At 43.0% G+C, this 20479-nt stretch overlaps 2 protein-coding genes across 4 annotated transcripts; one reads left to right on the plus strand and one right to left on the minus strand.

Moving 5' to 3' along the window:
• The first annotated feature begins 845 nt into the window (after nt 1-845).
• On the plus strand, nt 846-7794 carry Mtif3 (mitochondrial translational initiation factor 3). 3 transcript variants are annotated; one of them, XM_076872067.1, is made up of 4 exons: nt 846-926; nt 4035-4495; nt 6327-6484; nt 7531-7793. In XM_076872067.1, the coding sequence occupies exons 2-4, from the start codon at nt 4036-4038 to the stop codon at nt 7747-7749; spliced, it is 837 nt and encodes a 278-aa protein (XP_076728182.1). In that variant the 5' UTR covers nt 846-926; nt 4035; the 3' UTR covers nt 7750-7793. The 3 variants fall into 3 exon arrangements, with proteins under 3 accessions (XP_076728182.1, XP_076728184.1, XP_076728183.1); XM_076872069.2 differs by having other exon boundaries at nt 854-938; nt 7531-7794; XM_076872068.2 differs by lacking the exon at nt 846-926 and adding an exon at nt 1497-1600 and having other exon boundaries at nt 7531-7794.
• Nucleotides 7729-19861, minus strand: Gtf3a (general transcription factor IIIA; the record flags this gene model as incomplete). Its single annotated transcript, XM_076872258.1, has 9 exons — nt 7729-7989; nt 8206-8265; nt 9286-9515; nt 10280-10360; nt 11465-11538; nt 12631-12719; nt 13130-13226; nt 17333-17433; nt 19553-19861. Coding segments are annotated over 9 exons (1206 nt in total), but the record flags the coding sequence as incomplete, so codon positions are not given.
• Between the last annotated feature and the right edge of the window lie 618 nt (nt 19862-20479).

Consider the following 20479-nt stretch of genomic DNA (forward strand, 5'->3'; position numbering starts at 1 on the left):
GAGACACAGTCTTTGCTCTCATGTAGCTATTTAAGGCTGACCTAGATTCCTCAAGAGGTAATACCTGATTCAAAGAATTATTTAATGACCATTAAAAGACAAGGTATTCCAGCAGACTATAAGTAGCCAGTAAACGATAGTTCAACTTTATAGGAAGAATGGAACGATTAAGTTGGCTTCATTAAGCCCAGGCTGCAGATTCTCACTCTGACACTAAGTTTTAATTTTTTTTATTTTTGTATATTAATGATCAGAGGGGACGGTGATTAACACCAAACCAAAAACGGAGCCAGAAGCCTGGTGGTTCAGGGTGGGCCCCCACAGACCGGAGGAGAGAAACCACGGGGTTCATACAAACAGCAGGGTTCCGGACTGGCCGCTTAATTCGAACAGCACTTTAATCTGACTTGCTCCTTATCCATCACCGGTTTCTTCGGGAAGCCTCAGTTAGGAACCCAGAAACTGCAGGTGGTGGTCGGAGGCGGGGTTCCAGCTTGCCTGGTGTTATCTGGGAATTAAGAGAATGTTTTTACTTCCTGAATCTGTCTTTCACCTGTAAATCGAGGACAATGTTTCCTAACTCACAAAGATTGTGAGACGTTTATAAAACATTGTATTAAATATCTCACTAAATAAAAACATTGGCATTAACGTAATGTAACTAGTGAAAGTCATCAGCTACTGCTGCAAAATCTCGATGTGACTGAACTTCATCTCGTATCTGGAGCGGGAGAAGAGTAGCAATCTCCCTGCAATTAGTTATCCATGCCCTCAGCATTTTTTGTCGGGGAAAATTTTCCCAAGTCACCTTTCCTTTAAAGGACAAGAGAAGCCCTGCCCACTACGGAAAGCGAAAGGGTCCTGACTCCGAGCTCGTTCACTGGCTCTTTTTGTCAGACATTATCAATCGCCGACCCCAGTTACAGGTAATGCTAAAGGTAAAGGGGGCCAAGCGGTGAGGGGACCTGTGGAGGGAGGACGTGGTCTTGGGGAATGTGCGTGCAGAGCAAGCGGCCTTGCATTGGCCCGAGAACAAGGAAGGTCAGGCTTAACGTCCTGCCGGGCGGAGGGTGGCGAGCCCTCCGCGTCCCCGAAGCACCGAGTGGGAGGCCGTGGGTTTTGTGAGATTACAAAGCCGAAGCTTTCAGGACCAGGTCACAGCCCAAGCTTCCCAGTAACCACCGACCTAGACCCGGCAACTGTCCTACTGGGCCCTGCCGGTTCCACCCTGCCATTCCGGCCCGCCTGCACGCCTGCACGCATGCACGCATGCACGCACGCACGCACGCAGCACGTCCCCACGTCCTTTCTCGTCCTGGCGCGTCGCGCCGGGTGGGCGTGGCAAGCGCTGGGCACGTGACTAAATCAGCTCCGCCCGGAAGCGCTCGCTTCCTGGGCTAGAGCTTGATCGTAGATCAGCTGATCCAGACTAGCCGAGAGCGCTTGCATTTAAAAGGTTGAGCTATGCAAATACATTTCTTTTGCTGCCTGCTGTCGCCGGGGGAGGTCTTAGTAGGAAGTTCATGAAGTGACTGTGGGGTCCCCCCTCCCATTTATCGCTTAATAGGTGCCATGGTTTAAGACTCGCACGAGACGTAAAGTAAGTTTTCTTACTGAGAAGCCACAATTCCAAGTACAGAAGTTACAGAAGATGTCAGTCTAAGAAAAATACAGAGGGTGGATGGGAGATTATGGAAGATCAACTATGGTGCCAGTCTCATCGTTAATGAATAAACCACATTGGTTCCCTTCTTCAGAGTTTATGGTCTAGTGAGGGAGCGCAATAGTATTAAGATAATCGCAAAGTTATAATTGTAATAAGTGCTATAAGGGAAGAATAAGTCGGACTGTGGAAATATTTTATGTTGGGCCCAACAGACAAATGGGGGAAAGAAGGTGAAATGTCTGGCTTACTTGTGGCGGTAATAAAAACAATGCCCTGAGAAAGAGCAGAGGCACTAATTGGCCTCTGACATATTTCCCTTAGTTTCCTATACTGAAGGAAAGAGTACTTTAAAAAGTGAAAAGGCCATGTGGTTTAGGCAGAAAAAAGTGAGAAGCATCTTTCGGCCTACTGAAGATTGATGTCTTTAATCTGCAGCCAGTTAGTTTTAAATTGGGGAGGGGAGAAGGGCTGGTCTGGTTTGGACAGCAGTATGGTAGCTAAAATTGGTTGCAGGGACCAACAAGAGATGGACAATCTTTTTTTTTTTTTTTTTTTAAGAGAGAGAAGAGAGAATTTTTTTAATATTTATTTTTCAGTTTTCGGTGGACACAACATCTTTTTATTTTATTTTATGTGGTGCTGAGGATTGAACCCAGAGCCCCGTTACCGCTTGAGTCACATCCCCAGCCCAAGATGGACAATCATAAGCAAGAGTGGTGGCAGTGAATGTAGGAAAAAGTGGATAAATCTGAGTGGGACTTAGGAAGGTAAAGTTGCTGAGACTTGGTAATGGATTGGATTGAAAGGGAGAGTGGAGGTGTCATTTGCCTCCAAAGGGCTAGGCATGCAGGTCACTGAGCTAGGGAATTCGGGAAGAGGACATGGCCATTTTGAAAATTAACAAACAAGAATAAGTTCCAAATTTTAGTGCTGAGTCTTCTGAGTTTACAGGGTTCTTAACTATTTTCTGAATGGTTACTAAGTCATTTCAATTTAATAGCTAAAAAATGGTTAAATAATTGGCCAAAGATATATGGGGACTTTTTCCAGTGTTGTAAGTTGGAGTTCTAGCTCTTAAACAGCTCAGCCTCATTATGGAGAGAAATTTGTGCTTCTTAAGAAGAACAAAACCAGAGCCGTTTCTTTTTCCAGGTCACTCTTCAACATGAGGAGTAAGGGATTATGCTGGGATAGGACATGGGATCATAACCAGGGCCTGAGGGAGTTTCCAGTTTTATATACCATCAATGATTCTCATGTAGGCCATGCAGTGAGCATTCTTTGGGAGGAGGCACTTCCTCCTGTCCTCTTTGATTTTTATAAGTCATTCCTCTCTGAATTCTTGTTTCTTTATGGTTTCTCAGTAGACCCTAAATGAGATGAATGGGTCCTCCTGTCACTCCTTTAGCCTGTGTGTCTAAGATTTACCAAACCTGTGAATGAGAGAGGCATTTTGATAGCAGAGAAACAGAAAATCAATGTGTCATTTTAAAGCATTTCAAATTCAGTCTTACACTATAAAGTAAATCCAATGTCATATATGCCTAATGCTTAGTTAACACTTGCTAGTAATGCCTACCTTACCTGGGTAGTGATCTTTATAGGTTATGAAGCTAGCACTTCAATTTATGTCAGGGAGTATTTTTTTTTTTTTTTTTGACAGTCTGTTCTTCCAGTAGGTCAGTATTCTTCTTGGAGGGTTCCCCTTCCCATAATACTATTCTTAACTTTTATATACCATCAGATATACAGATAAATGGTTAGCAGTTTATGAACTGATATTTATAAATCAGCAGGCATTTTATATAGTGCATCCTCATAAATAAGCCCTCAGTATGATCTTTGTTCTTAGTGTTGATACTATAAGTTCCTGGCAAAAATAGTCAAAGGAATATAGGAGAGCATAGGAGAAAAAATGTGAAGTCCTGGGTTGTTCTGATAACTATTTGTACTAGGAACAGTACCACCATGAATTAATCTGGCCGGGGTTACCCAATGGTCCATCTTACTGGTTCAAACTTCCATGCATGGATTTAGTCATCCTGAGAACAGCATTTCCATAATACAGAAGGCAGCCTGTGGCCCAATATATATCACATAGCAGACTATGGGAATGATTAATTTTAATTTTTTGGGTGATATTGAAATTTGAACCCAGGGCCTTGTGTTTGTTAGGCAAGGGTTCTACCACTGAACTAGATCCCATCCCTTTTTTATTTTGAAACAGGGTCTCACTGAGTTGCCAAGGCTGGCCTTGAACTTATAATCTTCCTTGCCTCAGTCTTCCTTGTAGCTGGGACTACAGGTATGTACCATAATTCCTGGAAAATGATTGAATCTTAATGAACTTTTCTTATTACTTTCTTAGGATGGCTGCTCTTCTGAAGAGGTTAATGCTACAAACCTTAAGGACTGAAAATAATTGCATTGGAAGGTGTTTTGATAAACACATTGTACAAAAGACAGTCCCAGAACAGTTGTCCCTGGTTGCTTCTGCCCCAAGACTGCCCTGCCTAATTCATGCAAAAAGATTTAGTACAGTTGAGGACAGCCAGGATGAGAGGAAAACGAAAAAAAAGAATGATACGACTTTCAGTAATATTGGAAGGAAAATTGGTGAGCGAATTATCCGTGTCCTTGATGAGAAGGGCAATGATTTGGGAAACATGCATCGAGCAGATGCAATTAGACTCATGGAAGAGCGAGACCTGAGGCTGGTGAGGAGGAACACCAGCACAGAGCCCCCGGAATACCAGCTCATGACAGGAACACAGATTCACCAGGAACGGCTACGGCTCAGAGACATGGAAAAGGCCAAACTAAAACCTGGTAGGTATTTTGCTGTTTGTTCCTTGAATCCTTTAGGATCAAAAATCAGCAATTTAAACTTTGGCATCTGCCATGGTGCCTGTGATAGTGGGAAACGAGAAACTGGAAAATTCAAAATATTCATGACTTTACCAGCATTCCCAGTGTCTTTGACTCCTCCTCCGTCCCTTAGTTCTGTTCCTCTCTTCTTTTTTACTTGATACCCTGTATCTATTGTCTATTCCTTTGAACCTTTGTAAAATGGAGGATGAAACAAGGCGAACCAGCGAAAACAATGAAAATACTCTGCCTCTATTCTGTAGCCTTGTCTCTGAGTGATGCAATGAAATTCAGAGGAGGTGGAATCAGACCTGTCCTAGGCAGTTCACTTAACTCCCTTTTGTTTTTGCTTTTCTCATCTCTTAATTAGAAGTGTTTGGTTAATTATTTGGAAACACCTTTTAAATTTTGAATGGGTCCAAATTGCACCTCATACCAAAGCATCTTATTAGAATATCAGTAGCAATGCTCATTTGCATATGTGGCCAGTTACCATTCCAGGCTCTTATCTGTGAAGCCTCACAGAAGCCATGAGCTGGATATTAAGTGAAGATATCCTTGTTTTTCATGATTCCTAAAAAGTGCTGATTGTTATGGAAGATTGCTCACTGGGAAGCACCCTAAGACAGTTGTCAGAAGACTGGTCCCTGGGCAGCCATCCTGAGGTTTTGTGCTTTGAGAAAATCACATGTTGACTGTGCTCAATTTTGTACCACCACAGTTAACAAGGATGTTGATTGGAAAATAGATATTCAGAAGAGATCAACCAGAGGGGAAAGGACATCAAACTAAGTCATTAAAAAAAGTTGAACAACAACAAAAACAAAAACTGAACAGACTGGAGAAGTTGAAGGGCTAATATATGGAAGGCATTACTAATGGAGACCCAGGACCAACTGTAGGAACTTCCAGGAAGCAAGGAGGTGTTAAAAACTCTTTTTAAAATTTTTTTAATTTAAAAGGCTACAGAAAAAATAGATAATAAACCTTGTTACCCATCATCCAAAATGAACAAGTATTAACATGGTTATATTTCACATATTTAGTAGAAATCACTACAGAAAAGTTGAAGCCCCTTCCCCAGAGGTGTCCTCGCTCACTCTTAGTGTGTAGATCCACTTGCTAAACTCGTTACATAGATACACCCATAAACACTATATTTTAATAGTAAGAAAGTATAAATGACACTATTGTTTCTAAAATTTACATAATAGCTATAGCTAGTTTATTATAATTACCATATTTTAAGAATGTATCAAATTTGTTAATCCATTTTCATGACATTGGGTTTATTCCTAGTTTTTCATTATTATGAACACTTGTTCATACTATAAATTCACTGAAGTCACATAGTTGCAGTTGTTCTCATCAGCAACATATGAAAACTCTCTACATTGTCACCTACACTTAGTACTGTCATGCTATAATTTTTGTATGCTAATAGGGGAGAAACCATTACTTATTGTTCTGTTTCCTGCCACTATTTGAGCTTTTATGAGTTGCCTATTCATGTTCATTTTTTCTTGGTTTATTTTTTTCTTCCTGATTTATAGTGTTCTGTTATATATAATGTAAAAACCCTATCAGATTTGAACTGGCAGGTAAAATATTGGTACTTTATGTCTATCTCCCCAATTTAAAAGAGCAGTTACTGGTCTGTGAAGCTACAAGTCAGATGAGGACCATTGAGGCCTCTGTGGCAACCTAAGATCTTCAAGTTGTGCGTGCAAGTTCGGGTTTCAAAGGAGACTAGTAAGTAGTTCTAGCATCAAATCTCACTGTTTCAAACCAGGACCAGCTGTGACAAAGGAACTAACTTTTTCTTCAAATATTGAACAACATGATTTGGACACAAAGAGTAAACAGATTCAGCAGTGGATTGAGAAAAAATACCAAGTTCAAATTACTATAAAGAAGGGGAAAAATGCAGATGAGGAAGAAAATAAGATGGTAAGTAAAAGCTGGAATAAGTAAACACTTTAGTGTTTTTTGTTTTCTGATATAAAAATACATTTGTAGAAAATCTGGGAAAATTAAAGGCAAAGAAAAATGAGTGTAATTCTACTTCCCAGTACAAGAGCTTTCCAGTTTGTTTCTTCTCAAAGCGCAAGCATATTGTATTTTCCATTATAACATACCTTGCCACATGAAAAATGTATAGAAAGCTAATATACTGTTCTATTTTACAGATTGTTGACTGTGTAGCCTTTAAAATAGGAAAACTAGAAACTTCATAGATTCTTCTTTTAGGTTGTCCTAAGTGTTTATGAGAAGAATTCTATAGCTGAAATGTGTTGATTTACAATGCCAGGACAAGTTTATGTGCTGTTTGTTCCACTTTTTAAAAAATATTTCTTAGTTGTTGATGTACCTTTATTATTTATTTATTTATATGTGGTGCTGAGGATCGAACCAAATGCCTCACACATGCAAGGCAAGCACTCTGCCACTGAGCTGTCAGCTCCAACCCTGTCTGTTCCACTTTTAAGTTGGGTAACTTTATCACCCACTAAAAGCAGCATTGGTATATTGGCTTCAACCCTAATTCCATATTAGGATCATTTAGGCCTAGATTATAGCCCAATTGGTTGAGGATTTCTGGAGTCCAGGGTCTCCATGATTTTATTTTTTTAACAAGTGATTCTGGGATAGTGAGCATCAGTGTTAGGAACTGCACTGAGCTAAAAATTTGGGGGATAAAGAGGTAGGTTGCCAAGGTCCAAGCCTAGTTTTTGGTACTTATTTTTAGGAAAGGCTAGTCTGGGGCCAAATATGACCCCTTAGTGCTGTGACAGAGTGGAGACTCAAGACTGTCAGGCCTTTGGTGTGTTCCTTTAGTCACATAGAGTTACTCTGCAGATTTCAATCACTTAACCAGATATATGAGCGAATCAGCTAGTTATTTAAATAAGTCACTAGTACACTGATTTTTGTATGTATTCATCACACATTTTTGTGTGATTTTAAATTATTCTTGAACTGTTTTCCTGTTTTAGGAGAAGATACTTAATCAAATAGTTCAGACTATGCCTGGAATAGCTACCTTCTTATCCAAGCCACAACCTGTTAAAGGAGGAAAAGGCTTAATGTGTGTTCTTCGTCATCTGACCAAGAAAGAAGAGAAGGCATATGGAGACTTGCAAGAGGCCCAGAAAAGAGACATTGTGAACAAAGAAAATGGAAATGACAAGGAATCAAATGTTCTGCATCATTGATTTTAATAAAGAAAAACAGGCTTCTGAGCAAGTAAAAATTCAGTTGTTAGTCCTTCAACAAGGTCCAGTAGTTGCCTAGTGGAGGGTAAGTACTGCGACTGTGGAGAGCACCTTGTTTTCCAAGCAGCTCCCCAACCCTCCGTTTTTAGGCAAAAATGCGTCTTGCTCTTGTTTCCTTTTGGGAGGGATGTAGCCACTGAGTCGAGAGGCCAAACTCCGTTTTTCACGAGATGGTTTTACCTTTGGGAATAAGGAAGACAGACAACTAAAATTTGAAGTCAGAATTATCTGGGTTAGTTTTACAGTAGTTGTGTGCTCTCACAGAGAAACACGCCTACAGAGAGGCAGGTCCTCAACAGTGGGGCAGGTCCCACAGTGGGGCCAGAGGAACACACACCAGGCTTCAGACGCTGCAGATTTTAGAACCAAGAACTTCCCTAAGCACCTTCAACTTACTTTAAGCTTCATTTTCTTCTTGTCAGGATCATGCACAACAGCATGCCTCATAAGGCTCTGCTATAGTGAAGAAAAAAAAGAAACCTTGTATTTTAAAAACCTTAACACTGGAGAATCCATGAACATGAAAGCTGCAGAAGTTATTTACCCTGTTAGTCTTCTTTCTCTTCAGGGATAGGATTTAAATCCACCCCCCATACCTGCCCCTGGGTAAGGGAAGAATTCTTCACTCCAGGACTAGTGATTTTCACTGTCCTTCCAAGGACCACTTTAGGAATGTATACAACCCCAACCACTGTGGCTTTTTAGTTCTTCCTGAAGAGGGGGAAATCTGTTGTAAACGAGTCATTTATTTTTCAAACTGAATTTTCCCAAACCATATTCCTGACCACTAGTGGGAAACCTGACCAATGTCCTGCTGATACTGGCGACAGTGCTGGCCTCCCTCAGCTTCCTGGGGGTTTTCTAGCAGGGTTGACTGTGCTGAGTGAACCTCAGCTCTCTCTTCAGTCTCTATTATAATTGTGGGTAAGAATCTGTAAGACACCAACCAGAGAGAATACACACTGCATAGGCCCCTCCCAAGTGTCACATTCTCACTGACCCCATGCACGCTGCTCAGACCTAGATGAAATCCCCAAAGTTCTGTGGCCCCTCATCTCCTTATTGCTCATTTCCCCTTCCAAGTCCTTAAGTGATGGTATCTAGAAGAATCCAAAGCACCAACACACTCTAAATAAGCATAGATACCAAGGTCATTGGCTCCCCAACTTAGTACATGATTCCTGGGCCCCACCCACAGGGCTTCTGACTCAGCAGGGTTAAAGTGGGCCTGAGAACCTTAATTTTTAACAAGTTCCCTGTTGATGCCAATGCTTCTGGTGGAGGACACACTCTGAGACTCAGTGAAGCTAGTGGATTCTGCAGATCTGAATGAAGAACCACCCAGCTGAAGCAAAAGTGGGATGTGTGTCATGCCTGCTCAGCAGTTCTTCCCATTTGCAGACCCCAGGATGCCAATCCAGAGCCCATGTGTAAGCACAGAGAGAAAGGGGGCTGTACACATTGGGGAGAACTTACTTTCATTGCAAATGTTTTGCCACAGCCAGAGTGTTCACACACAAACGGGCGCTGTTCCTCATGGAAAGAGAGAATATGGCTCTGGAGATTAAACACAGTTGTGTAGGTCCTACCACAGCCTTCTCTTGGGCATCGACACATATGCCGCTCTGGGGCATGAGTTTTCATGTGCTGCTTCAGGTAATCTTTTCGTTTAAATGTTTTCTGGCATACTTCACATGATATTTCCTCTGTGAGGCAGACACATTTAACCAACTTTCTTAGATTTTTTTCAACAGAAAAAATGAATGCTGAATGCATAAATAACATACTCAATGTCCCAAATCTATGACTATACAGAAATTTCCAAGGAAACTCTAACTCAGGATTTTTTTTGCAGGGGGATGGGGAGTACCAGGGATTGAACCCAGGGGCACTTAATTACTAAGCCACATCCCTAGTCCCAAGTTGCTTAGGATCTTGCTAAGTTGCTGAGGTTGGCTTTGAACTTGGGATCCTCCTGCCTCATCCTCCCAAGTTGCTGGGATTACAGGCATGTGTCGCCATGCTTGGCCTAACCCCAACTTTTACTGCTAGGAGGTTTGTCTCAATTCTTTTAATTTCTTATATCACTCCCAAGCCCCTTGGGTGTTTATCATCTAGAAGCAGAGGTTCTCAGCATGGTAACTGGACAGGTGGAGAAAACAAAATATTGCCTACACCGTGTCCTTCAATATGAGGCGCTGTTTTCCCAGGCGCCTCACAGAGCACTGGTGCCTTCAAGACTGTTCACTGGAGACTTCAAGAACCTTTGGGCATGTTAAGTCATGGCATGCTAGTTCCAGGAGACCTGGTTCGGCTCTGCTTACCTGGCAAACAGCTGAGGAAGCCAGCATTTCACAAAACATAAAAAATCTTTACTTTATTGTATATATTTAACATTCCACTCTTTAAAAGCACTACATCAATTCTGCAGTGGCAAATATTTATACCATGTCTTTCATATGTGCCTTACCTTTGTGGGTTTCTCTCATGTGTTTTAAAAGTTCTGTCCATGTTTTTGCCATAAAGGAACATCCCTTTTGACATATATAGCCTGTTAAAAAAAAAAAAAAAAGACTGGTGTTCTGACTGTTTAGAATATTCAGGGTAAACACTGATAATTAGAAAGGAAACTTATATGCCTGAAAATCTTTCTCCTCTCTCCCAATAACGTTCAATTCTGTTGGACTCAAGAGGTGAGAATAAAAACTTAAGAAAGGGTAACGTTATAGTGAAATTGTCTGAAATTGTATACAAGGTGCTTTGTGTTAGGATTTTACCCTAGCAGATACCCCAGGAAGGGTGCCTCTATCTCGTTAGGTAAGCCATGTACATATTTCACCTGCTAATTAACCCCACCCCCAACACACACACAGGTTCATGTTCCCTTTCCCTGCCTCTCTAAGCATGCTTCTTTTTTCCATCAGCAAAAGTGTTACCCAGCCCTTTGTCCTTGGCAGACCAGCAGCACCAAGACTCAGGAGTTACACTGCCCATTCCCTAGCTACCTCTAGTCTTGCATCTTGGTAAGTTTCATACTGCAAAAACAAGTAAGGTATAGCTATGGAAGAAAATAAACCAGGAGAATCCAGAGAAAAACACTGTGATCTGAAATATATATTGTGCAAAGCACAATAACTGGATTATCAGCCATATGAAACAGGCTGAGTTTCTCCCATTACAAACCAAAAAAGAATGTGGCTGTCTTGCACTCTTGCTCACTAATTCATTTAAAAACAAAATTCATAAATTCTAGGACCTGGAAAACTAGAGTATAGATACCATAAAGCCCTCCTGGTAAAAAGACAACAAATAGAAGTAGTTAACGGAATCAAGTAGTTTTTGTTAAGTTACAGTCTCATGGCTGTGAAAACTTCACCTTATTATCCTAGCCTTCTGAATAGCCAATAAGGAAGAGAGTAGCACAGGTAGTAAACAGAAGGGTTCAGACTGATGTAAAGAAGCAAAGCCCTGGCTGGATACAAACGGCTTCTGTGCAGAGCAGGAGCAGGCACTGGGGAAGAACAAGACCTGAATAAGTAGAAGGGCATCCCTCTTGCTCCTCAGCACGACCACGGAATAGAACAGAAAGCACCAAGTAGTCAATTAAACACACCCAACTGTCCATGTGAGTGCACACAGGGCCATCCATACATACCCTCGTGGACCTTTCCATGTCGTTTCAGGCTACTGGGTGAGGCAAAGTGCTTCCCACATCCTTCCTGGGGACACCTGAGTTACAACACATGAAATGTTAACAATCCACTTCCACAAGGAACTCCACTTAGAGCAAATGGTACTTAATCCTAACTTCTTCCAACATCTTGCCTTTCCCTACAACCAGTCACCAAAGTAAGATTAAAATGCAGATCTAATCACAGATGAAACTCCAGTCACTTAATTAGTCTTGGAGCAAAAATTAACTACTTGAGAGAAAAAAGCCACATATGTTTATATGATCACACTGTTTATATGATCACATAAACAGTCTTCATCATCATACCACTGAAAAATATTCTGCTTTCATGGCTACAAAGATACCTCAAGAGGTGTCAGACTTGGCTTAGGTAAATACCTGAACAATCCTGAGCAATTTGTGACAAAGGATGTGGGTTGTGTGATAAGAAAACACAGCAGAGGATGCAAGAGGCCCCGGGTGAGCCATAAAAAGCACATGCTCGATCCCCAGCACCACCAAAAAACAAACAAAACACGCTACTTTGGTGTTAAAGGAACTGACAGCACAGGAATAAGCTGCAGACCTGCAAGCAATGACAGCACTGTCACTGCAGCAACTCCAGGGCGTAGGGCAGCCAGCGTGAGCCAGAAGGAAGACAATGACCAGCTCCACTACACAGGGAGCACCAGCATGAGGTGCAGTTCTCGTCCCTCGGTGCCCTTTGTAGCTCTATCTGACATGTCCAGCCACCCTTCTGTGTTCCTCAGGAAACCCTCTCTAAAGGCAGGTTGAGGCCACTTCTGTCTTGTTCTACAGGAAAATAACTCGTGCCTTCATAATGACATTTCATGGAGTTGTACAGGCTCTACATGAACAGATAGGCCATTCCTGAGCCTTCCCTTCAAGCTTGACTACAACTGTACCATCTCATAGCCTTCTCTGAAACACACTAAATATTTATTTTAAAGAAACAAAACAAAATTTACCTTTTAAAATGCCCTCATATATAAACAGGTATATATGATGCATATTAACAGAAAAACATTGGTTAGGAAGCTGTTCCAGAACATCGGCTCCCAATCTTTGCATTTCAATCTTATTCACACCTAGAATTTCAGAGACCACCAGCCCCGTGCAACACACACCTGAATGGAGGCTCATTGGTATGTTCGCACTGATGAACCTTCAGCTGCTGATGTTTTTTAAAGGCCTTCTTGCAACCTTCGAAATTACACTGTTAATAAATGTTTGTTAGTCTTGAGAAAAACCAAAAAATCAACAGTTCATAACAATCCTTTAAAGGTAAAACTATTTTAGAGACTACACATTTGCTCCTTTCACTTATTTAGTTACCTTAAAATTCTACTTTATGTCAAGAAGCTTTAAAGATTAATGACATTTGAAAAAGCAAAAATATTTTGGTTGAGGTAGTTACCCAATTATATACTTTAAATGTGCACAGTGTTTGCTTACAAAATAAAACCTTTATGATTAGGATAGCCAGTACCAGACTAAATTTGGATATTTGAGAGACAAAATTTGGTTAATGGAAACTTTAAAACATCAGCAATAAGTGTAAAAATATTCAGAAAATTTAAACATATGAAAATCATACTACACAAAAGCATATACAATCATACTTACAACATACTGTTTTTGCTGATTTTCATGTTTGTGTTCAAAATGTTTCTTCAAGTTTGATTTTGTGTTGAATTTCTGATCACAACCATTAGCTGTACAACTGTAAGAAATTTTATAAACCAATATATTAACAAACCAAGGGAAGAGAAATTTTAATGTATATCCCCCCTATTTTTAAAATTTTTCTTTTTTTGGTGCTGAAGATGGAACCTACAGGCCCTTTACCACTGAGCTACATCCCAGCCCATTTTTAAAATTTTGAAACAGGGTCTCACTAAGTTGCTAAGGCTGGTCTCAAAACTGCAATCCTCCTGCCTCAGTTTCTCAGGTTGCTGAGATTACTGGCATGTGCCACCATGCCCAGCGTACCTTCCTATTTATAAAATTTAATATTCCAAAGGAAAGTATAAAATAGTAAATTTCAAAGTATTGAGCTGGGGATACAGCTCAGTGGAAGAACATCTGCTTGGCATGTATAAGGCCCTGGTTTTATCCCCAGCACCATAAAAAAAAAAAAAAAAAAGGAAAAAATTCCAAAGTGTTAAGCCATATGATACAGTCTTTCAACTTTGATGTGACCACCACATAACAAGAGGCTTTTTCGTGTTTGACTTTTAACATAAAGCATACTACATGAGACACTCTCCATACACTAGCAGAAGAGAAGGTAAAAACACTACTCCCAAGGCCTAAATCCTGCTCAGGTTCTAATCAGGCTCATATCAGACTCAGGCTAGAATCTGATAACCTCAATTTTACATGAAATGTCACTATAAACTGCATTTTCAGAAAGGTCTCAAAAAAAAAAAAAAAAAACCACACACACACAACTTGGTTTCAGCTTATAATTAAAGGTAAAACAGATTCCTGGAGCAGAACCATAGACCATATGCTCTCTGGCATATCACCAAGCCATTCTAGTTTCCCATAAGTTGGCATCCTGGCCTTGAATGATCTAAATCCTCTGTGCACTTAAAAAAAAAGAAAGAAAAAGAAAAAGTGCCTCTTCTGAAAAGCATTCATAAGGCTGGCTGATGAAGCAGGACTTCCTTTCCAAGTCTCAGTCTCAGCTACCATTCAACTCTGATGCTCAGCAATTACTCCTAGCAGGCACTGAGGGTCTCCAGGGCCAGGTGGGGAAAGACAGTGACCAGCAGTTGCTGAGACAGTGAAAACACCAGAGCCAAGGCCCACAGAAGCTCAAGGGAGAAGTGCTGTGCCAGAGAACACCAGAAGCCCTCGATCGCAAGATCAGAATGCTGAGGGTCGACTGAGCAGGTGGCCAATAGAAAGCTTTGTCCAGCCTCCCCTGCATTAGAAGTGGCCAGGTGGCAAAGTTCCACCAAGTTGTTCAACTCTCACAGTGGTTAAAATGGGGGCACACCTTTGCCCCTTCCTCCTCCTTGCCTGCTCGTATGCTGATGCAGCAGCCAAAACTCCAACAGGCACCTTGGAACACAAGGATGAAGCCCCAAGATGAAGACCACAGAGAAAGCAGGCAGAAGCAGCTCCGAAACTTCCACAACTGTCCTGCCAGACAAACAGTCATGCTGTGTAAGCCTCTTCACTCTAAACCTGACAAAGGCATCTAACTCAACATGCGTGTGGGGCAGGAGGTCGGAGGCAGGAAATCCTGACAGGAACCAAACAGCAGGTGCAGAGACAGGAAGGACCCAGGCAGACTGGGGGTGAAGGGTACTGGTTAGTTAAGCATAGCTGGACCACAATTCCATGTCTGAGAATCAAGCAAACGGTGCAAGATAAGCAGCAAAGGGCTAAATCACACTGGCCATTTGTGTGACACACTAGGAACCTGGACTTCATCACGTAAGCAGAGGTCGAAACTGCTTCAGTGTTAAGAAGGGAAGCCATCTGGAGGTGACAAGGGAGAGGGCCAGGTGAGGCAGAGAAAACACCTCAGGCACTAAGGAGTGAGGGCCTGGGACAGGACAGCTGCAGAGTGAACAGGAGGACCCAGGGGATAGTCAGGGACCTCAGCTGCAGGGGGTGGGGGAGAAGGATGAGGGAGCTGCCTTATCTTTCATAGGTGACCAAACAGTGCTGTCCCCTACCCAGATAAGAAAAAGAGCAGGAGGCCAAGGAGAGGAGAGGTCAGTTTGGACTGTGAGCAAATTCAGCCACGAAGAATTAACCCCAGAGACAGCCAAGCAGTACTGTCCAGTGAGCCAATGACCTGGAGCTACAGAGAGGAAGGGCTGGACTGGAGCAAGCTCAAGGACCACCACCAAGTGTTTTTCCACTGAGTGGCAATGACCCTGCCCTTTCCATGTGTCTGTGCAGGTGGGCTGAGCCCTACTTCCCCTTTAAGATTTAATAGAGCACACTGTCACTTTGCACAGAAATCATGATGCATAAAAAAGGAGCGTGGCTGCAGTGTTCCCTCTGATGCCCATGCCTACCCAACCAGCACTCTCATGCCACTTCCAAAATGGATATTTTTAGTATTGTTATGTGACTTTTAGGGTTTCTCAATATAAACAAAAGCAAATGGTTTCTTCCCATCCCACCCCTGCTTTCTTACACACAAAAAGGTAGCCCTGTATATAGGACATTAATACATTAGTTTTTTGATTAATATGCCTTGATGATTTTTTCCAATGGTTTCTCAGAAAATGTCTTCATTCATTTTTCTAGCTGTATAGTATTCCTTCAGGTTGATATACCTTGACCTGTCCTTACTGATGAGCATTTGGATTGATTCCAATGTTTTGCTACTAACAACAGTGTGCACGCAACTTGTATGTACCTTTACTACATTTGTAAATTCCCAAAGTGAATCTTCCAGGTCAAAGACCATCCCTGTAGTACTTCACAGACCTCTTTAGTTGTTCTGTTCTGGTCTAGGTGGACTATATTTTGAAATAAATTAAGCTGTGCTTAGGTTCACTGATTTTGACAATACCCTATGCACATGAACAGGGACTGAAATGAAAGCCATCCTCAGTACTCTGTCCCATTCCTGCAGGCTAGCATGCTGTTAGGACAGAGCCTCAGCTGACCTGTCTGTCACGGAGGAGACAGTGAAGTCTGTCCCATGTCATGAATTCACCTTTCTCAGATCATCTGAGTAAGTCAGACAAGAAACAATTCACGTAATGTTTTGAACAACCAACAATAAAAAAAAAGAAAGAAACAATTCACGTTTGCTTCATCTTAAAACTCAAAGAAATTCAACTCAGGCCATTAGGAAATCTTCTTGAACAAAGAAATGTGTCACAGAACAAAATTATGATATTAAATCCTAGTATCTGAAAAAACTGCTAAGCAGCTATTTCCTGTCATAATCTCTGCTTATAGCTCTGGACAGCTATTATGGTTATTTTGTTTTGCTTTCTTCTTTGAAAACTATTTTGTTTTCATGGTAAATAATTTGGTTAATGGTTCTCAGAGTGTGGGAGCCAGAATTTGGGAACTTGCCAGAAACACCAATTCTCAGGCCCCATCCTGCACCTACTAAGTCAAACTCAAGTGGATCCTGAAGTCTGTGCTTTCCTGGTCTTTGTTGTGGTGCCCAGGATTGAGCTCAGGGCCTCACAAATGCTAAGCACACATACTACCCCTGAGCCACACCCCTAGCCCTCTGAAATCTGTTTTAACAAGCTCTTTGAGTGATCTGACGTGCCCTAAATTTGAGTTCCACTGGTATGAAATAGCAAATAGGAAAACAGTATTTCCACCCTTCCAGAAAAAGCAACTTCTAGAAGAATAAAATTAAAACTTAAACAGTAGTGGTGGCAAAAGCTTGATTCTAGGAAACACCAGACCAGATAGTAAGAGCCCTACTTCATCATGCTTTTATCACTTATCCTAGCAACTTACAAAGACTACACTGTTCACAAAGACCTTGACAACACCAAGCCAAGAATTTTCCAGGTAACTGTTTTCTATTCAGTGATTTCCAAATTGTTTTTCAAGATTGATTTCTAATTCATTACAAGTTTTAAAGGGAGATGAGAGGATGCAAACCAAGGGAACTTCATATCAACTCATTCCTAAATTTATTATACAAATAACCTGCAAAAACCCCTTCTCTCTTCCACACATTCAAAACCTATTCTCCTCTCATATAAGAAGATGAAAGCAACTTCACATTCATGATCTTGTGAGTTTAGGATCAATCCTCTTAGCAGGTGTATATGCCAAACACTTCCTACCTCAAAGCCCTAAAACCAGTTCTATACTTACACAAATGGTTTTTCTCCAGTATGAATCAGGATGTGGCGACTCAGATGGTAGTCCCTGACAAAGGCCTTGCCACAGCCTTCATAGTCACAAGCAAATGGTCTCTAGCGGGAAGAAAAAAACATGTCAATCTTGCCCTAGTTAGAGATTAATTGGTATTTATTTAAAAGCCTAAAGTGTTTACTAGGCAAAGTCACAGACTCCCTATCCAGAGATGATTTCCATTCAGAAAGCAAGTTGAACACTTGTTATACTCAAGCAAGACCAGGTTTTTCTACCTGAAATTACACAGCATAAATGCCACAACTTCTCACATCACTGCAGATTTTCTCTCTGTGGCTATCATCTGGAATAAGCAGGCAGCCTTTCCAGTAATGGCACAGCACTGCTAACCTGTTTCTAACTGGTGTCTGTGGTAAGAGAATGAATGCCAAGCCAGTTACAGGAAAATGTGTCACCTGAAAAAGCTCATAGGTGCCGGGACCAAGCAAAGACAACAGCTCAAGGCCCTGATTACAATCATTATTTGGGACCCAGGAGGTGGGAAAGGCCCCAGATGAGATTGAGGGAGGCCAACAAATTTTCCCAGTTTCGGCAGAGCCAGAATAGGCGATGTCTCAGCAGCAGGCCCTTAATTTCTTAAGCTTAGGCCTGCATCCCTGCGTTTGCTCCCTGCATCTACCCTAACTTACAGGCTACCTCCTCCATGTGTTCTCACGGTCCCAATTCTCACACTCTCCAGCCTTTGAAGGCTGACTGCCTCTAGTTCTTTTGCTTTTCCTCACTGGCCCAGAATTCCATTCTGAATCTACAGGGAAAACCAAAACACGTCCCCAATCAGTTTCATGTGTCTAACTATGGAAAGCACACCACCATGACATCCAAGAGGGAGGTACTAAGACCTTGATGAGTGGATTGGGAGCAAAGTCAGTGGGCAGGAAGGCACAAGTGAGCTGCATTACCTACCAAGGGCAGAGCCACAGAACCTTGCTCAGCTTACCAAGGAGCAGGCTCAATGAGTATCTGTCAGTTAATCAGCGTGTGAGATGTGGGACAACACAGATGACTTCATGTTTTCCAACTGTATAACAAAGCTGGCAACACTGATATCCAAAATACAACACACAGGTCTAAAGGGAAAGGCAAGCTCTAACTCGGACACACTGGTTACATGGATCCCAAAATTTGGGACAAGGACAGCCATCAGTCTTCAAAGGCAGTGGACCGTGAGAATGTTTGACTGCACTGCATGATGGAGGTGGCCTGTAAGTTAGGGTAGGTGCAACAAGCAAAGACAGGAATGCAGGGATGTGGGCAGTGCATGGTCTGTGGCATTCCTCTGAGGCACTGCCAATCCCGGCTCTGCCCCAAACTGGCAAAAGGGGCGGATTCCATAGCCTCCATGAGTTTTGTTTTCCTCACCTGCAACCCAGAATGCCACATCACATAACTTTATCTAACATCCTCCAAAGGCTTACACTGCCCTAAAATAAACTCCTACCCTGAACTACAAGCAATCCCACCCGGCCTCTCAGACCTCACCTCTAAAAGATCCCCTCACCTAATCACACTGCTCTGCTTTCCACCCCAGGTCTCCTACGCCATTCTTTCTACCTGTCTCAAATGTCTGTCCGGCTAGATCCTTCTCATTCAGCTCACACAGTAAGGCCTTTCCTGACTACTCTTCACTGTTCTTCATTCCTGCCTAGCCCTTTGCCTGATCCGCTAAAACATAAGGTCCGTGGCAGCAAAAGCATGGTCTGTTCTGTCCAGTACTCTCCCCCTACTTATAAAAGAACGAACACGTGCTGCTTGCACAATCCCGGGTTCTGGGAAGTTTTCCTCTGTACCAGCCCTAGGAGTCGTGTGCAGAGGGTGGCGGTCTGGGAGGGTAGTGGGCTGTCTCGCCGTGCGGCATTACAGATCACCGGAAGGTGTTTGAATGGCAGACTCAAGATCCAAGGAGAAAGGACTGAGTAGGAAGCCACGAGCCGTGGCAAAGATACCGCGGCCCCAGGACTTCTTGTCACTTCCTCAGCTCCTTTCCTAACTTAAGACCAGGATGCCAAGGCTGAACACGTCTAGCAAACCTGGCCCTCTGCACCCGCAGGACACAGCGGCTGCTCTGTGGCCACACCCCGTCCTAGGAAGAGGGGAACAGCCCACCAGTCAAGTCACCGCGCGCTCCAGGGTTGGGCACCGCGCCCTCCGCAGTTCCGTTACCTCCCCCGTGTGCTTGCACAGGTGCGCGTCTAGCTTCCAGGCCTTGTTGTAACTGGCGCTGCAGTCGGGGAAGGAGCAGATGAACTGCCTGGGGAGTGCGCGGGGCGGCGCGGGCGGCGCCGGGCTCTCGCCAGCGGCTGTGAACGCATCGGCAATGGTCAACGACGACACCGCCTCGGCAACCAAGGCCGGCTGCTCCAGGGCGCCCGGGTCCCCGCCCACGGGGCCAGGCGCGCGGGCAAGCGCCGCGAACCGGCGAGCGCTGCAGAACACTCCGGGGACACTTCCGGGAGCGCGGCGCGGCGGGCATCAGGCTCCGCCTTCGCGTCGCAGCCGCGCACGTTCTGCAAGTCCCTGCGGAGTGTCCGGGCCGCGCATGCGCCGGGAGTCCTGGCAGCGACCGGAACCCCTGCGGTTTACCGATCTGCAGCAAAAGGGTCCCAGGCAGCACAAACGCCTAAGCACTGCTTAACTGCCACTTGTTTCCCATCCGCCACTATCCTCTAGAAACTGCTAACCTTATGTACTTTAACCTGTTCGTTAACTTTATGGCATTGCACGCTTTGTGGATTCGTTTCCTCGCATACTGTCCAGGTTCTTCTGCTGCAAACCCTGAATAGTGGATCCCAAGCTTGTCTGCTCATTAGAACCACGTGGAGATCTTTCAAAACTTCCAAAGCTCAGAATCTGAACCATTTAAGCCATAATTTGGGGGATCAGGGAGGGTAGAAACAGGCATCAGTATTTTTAAATGCCCAATTGATTACAATGTGCAAGCAAGCATGCAAACCACAACTTTATGGCCTTACTGCTTATACTGGTCTTTGAACTGTCAGCATCACTAGAGACAGGAATCTCAAACCTACTTGAATCCGGGAGATCTCCAAGTGATTTGATGCATATGGAATCCCGGGAAGCATTGTTGAG

Source organism: Callospermophilus lateralis, chromosome 12, assembly GCF_048772815.1.
Source record: "Callospermophilus lateralis isolate mCalLat2 chromosome 12, mCalLat2.hap1, whole genome shotgun sequence".
In the NCBI taxonomy this organism is placed as follows: Eukaryota; Metazoa; Chordata; class Mammalia; order Rodentia; family Sciuridae; genus Callospermophilus; species Callospermophilus lateralis.

Excerpts from the sequence above, each read along its gene's own strand:
- Mtif3 (XM_076872067.1), top strand. The coding sequence starts at position 4,036 with ATGGCTGCTCTTCTGAAGAGGTTAATGCTACAAACCTTAAGGACTGAA. Across the intron at positions 4,496-6,326 it reads AAAGGCCAAACTAAAACCTG|GACCAGCTGTGACAAAGGAA; the intron begins GTAGGTATTTTG and ends GTTTCAAACCAG. Across the intron at positions 6,485-7,530 it reads ATGAGGAAGAAAATAAGATG|GAGAAGATACTTAATCAAAT; the intron begins GTAAGTAAAAGC and ends TTCCTGTTTTAG.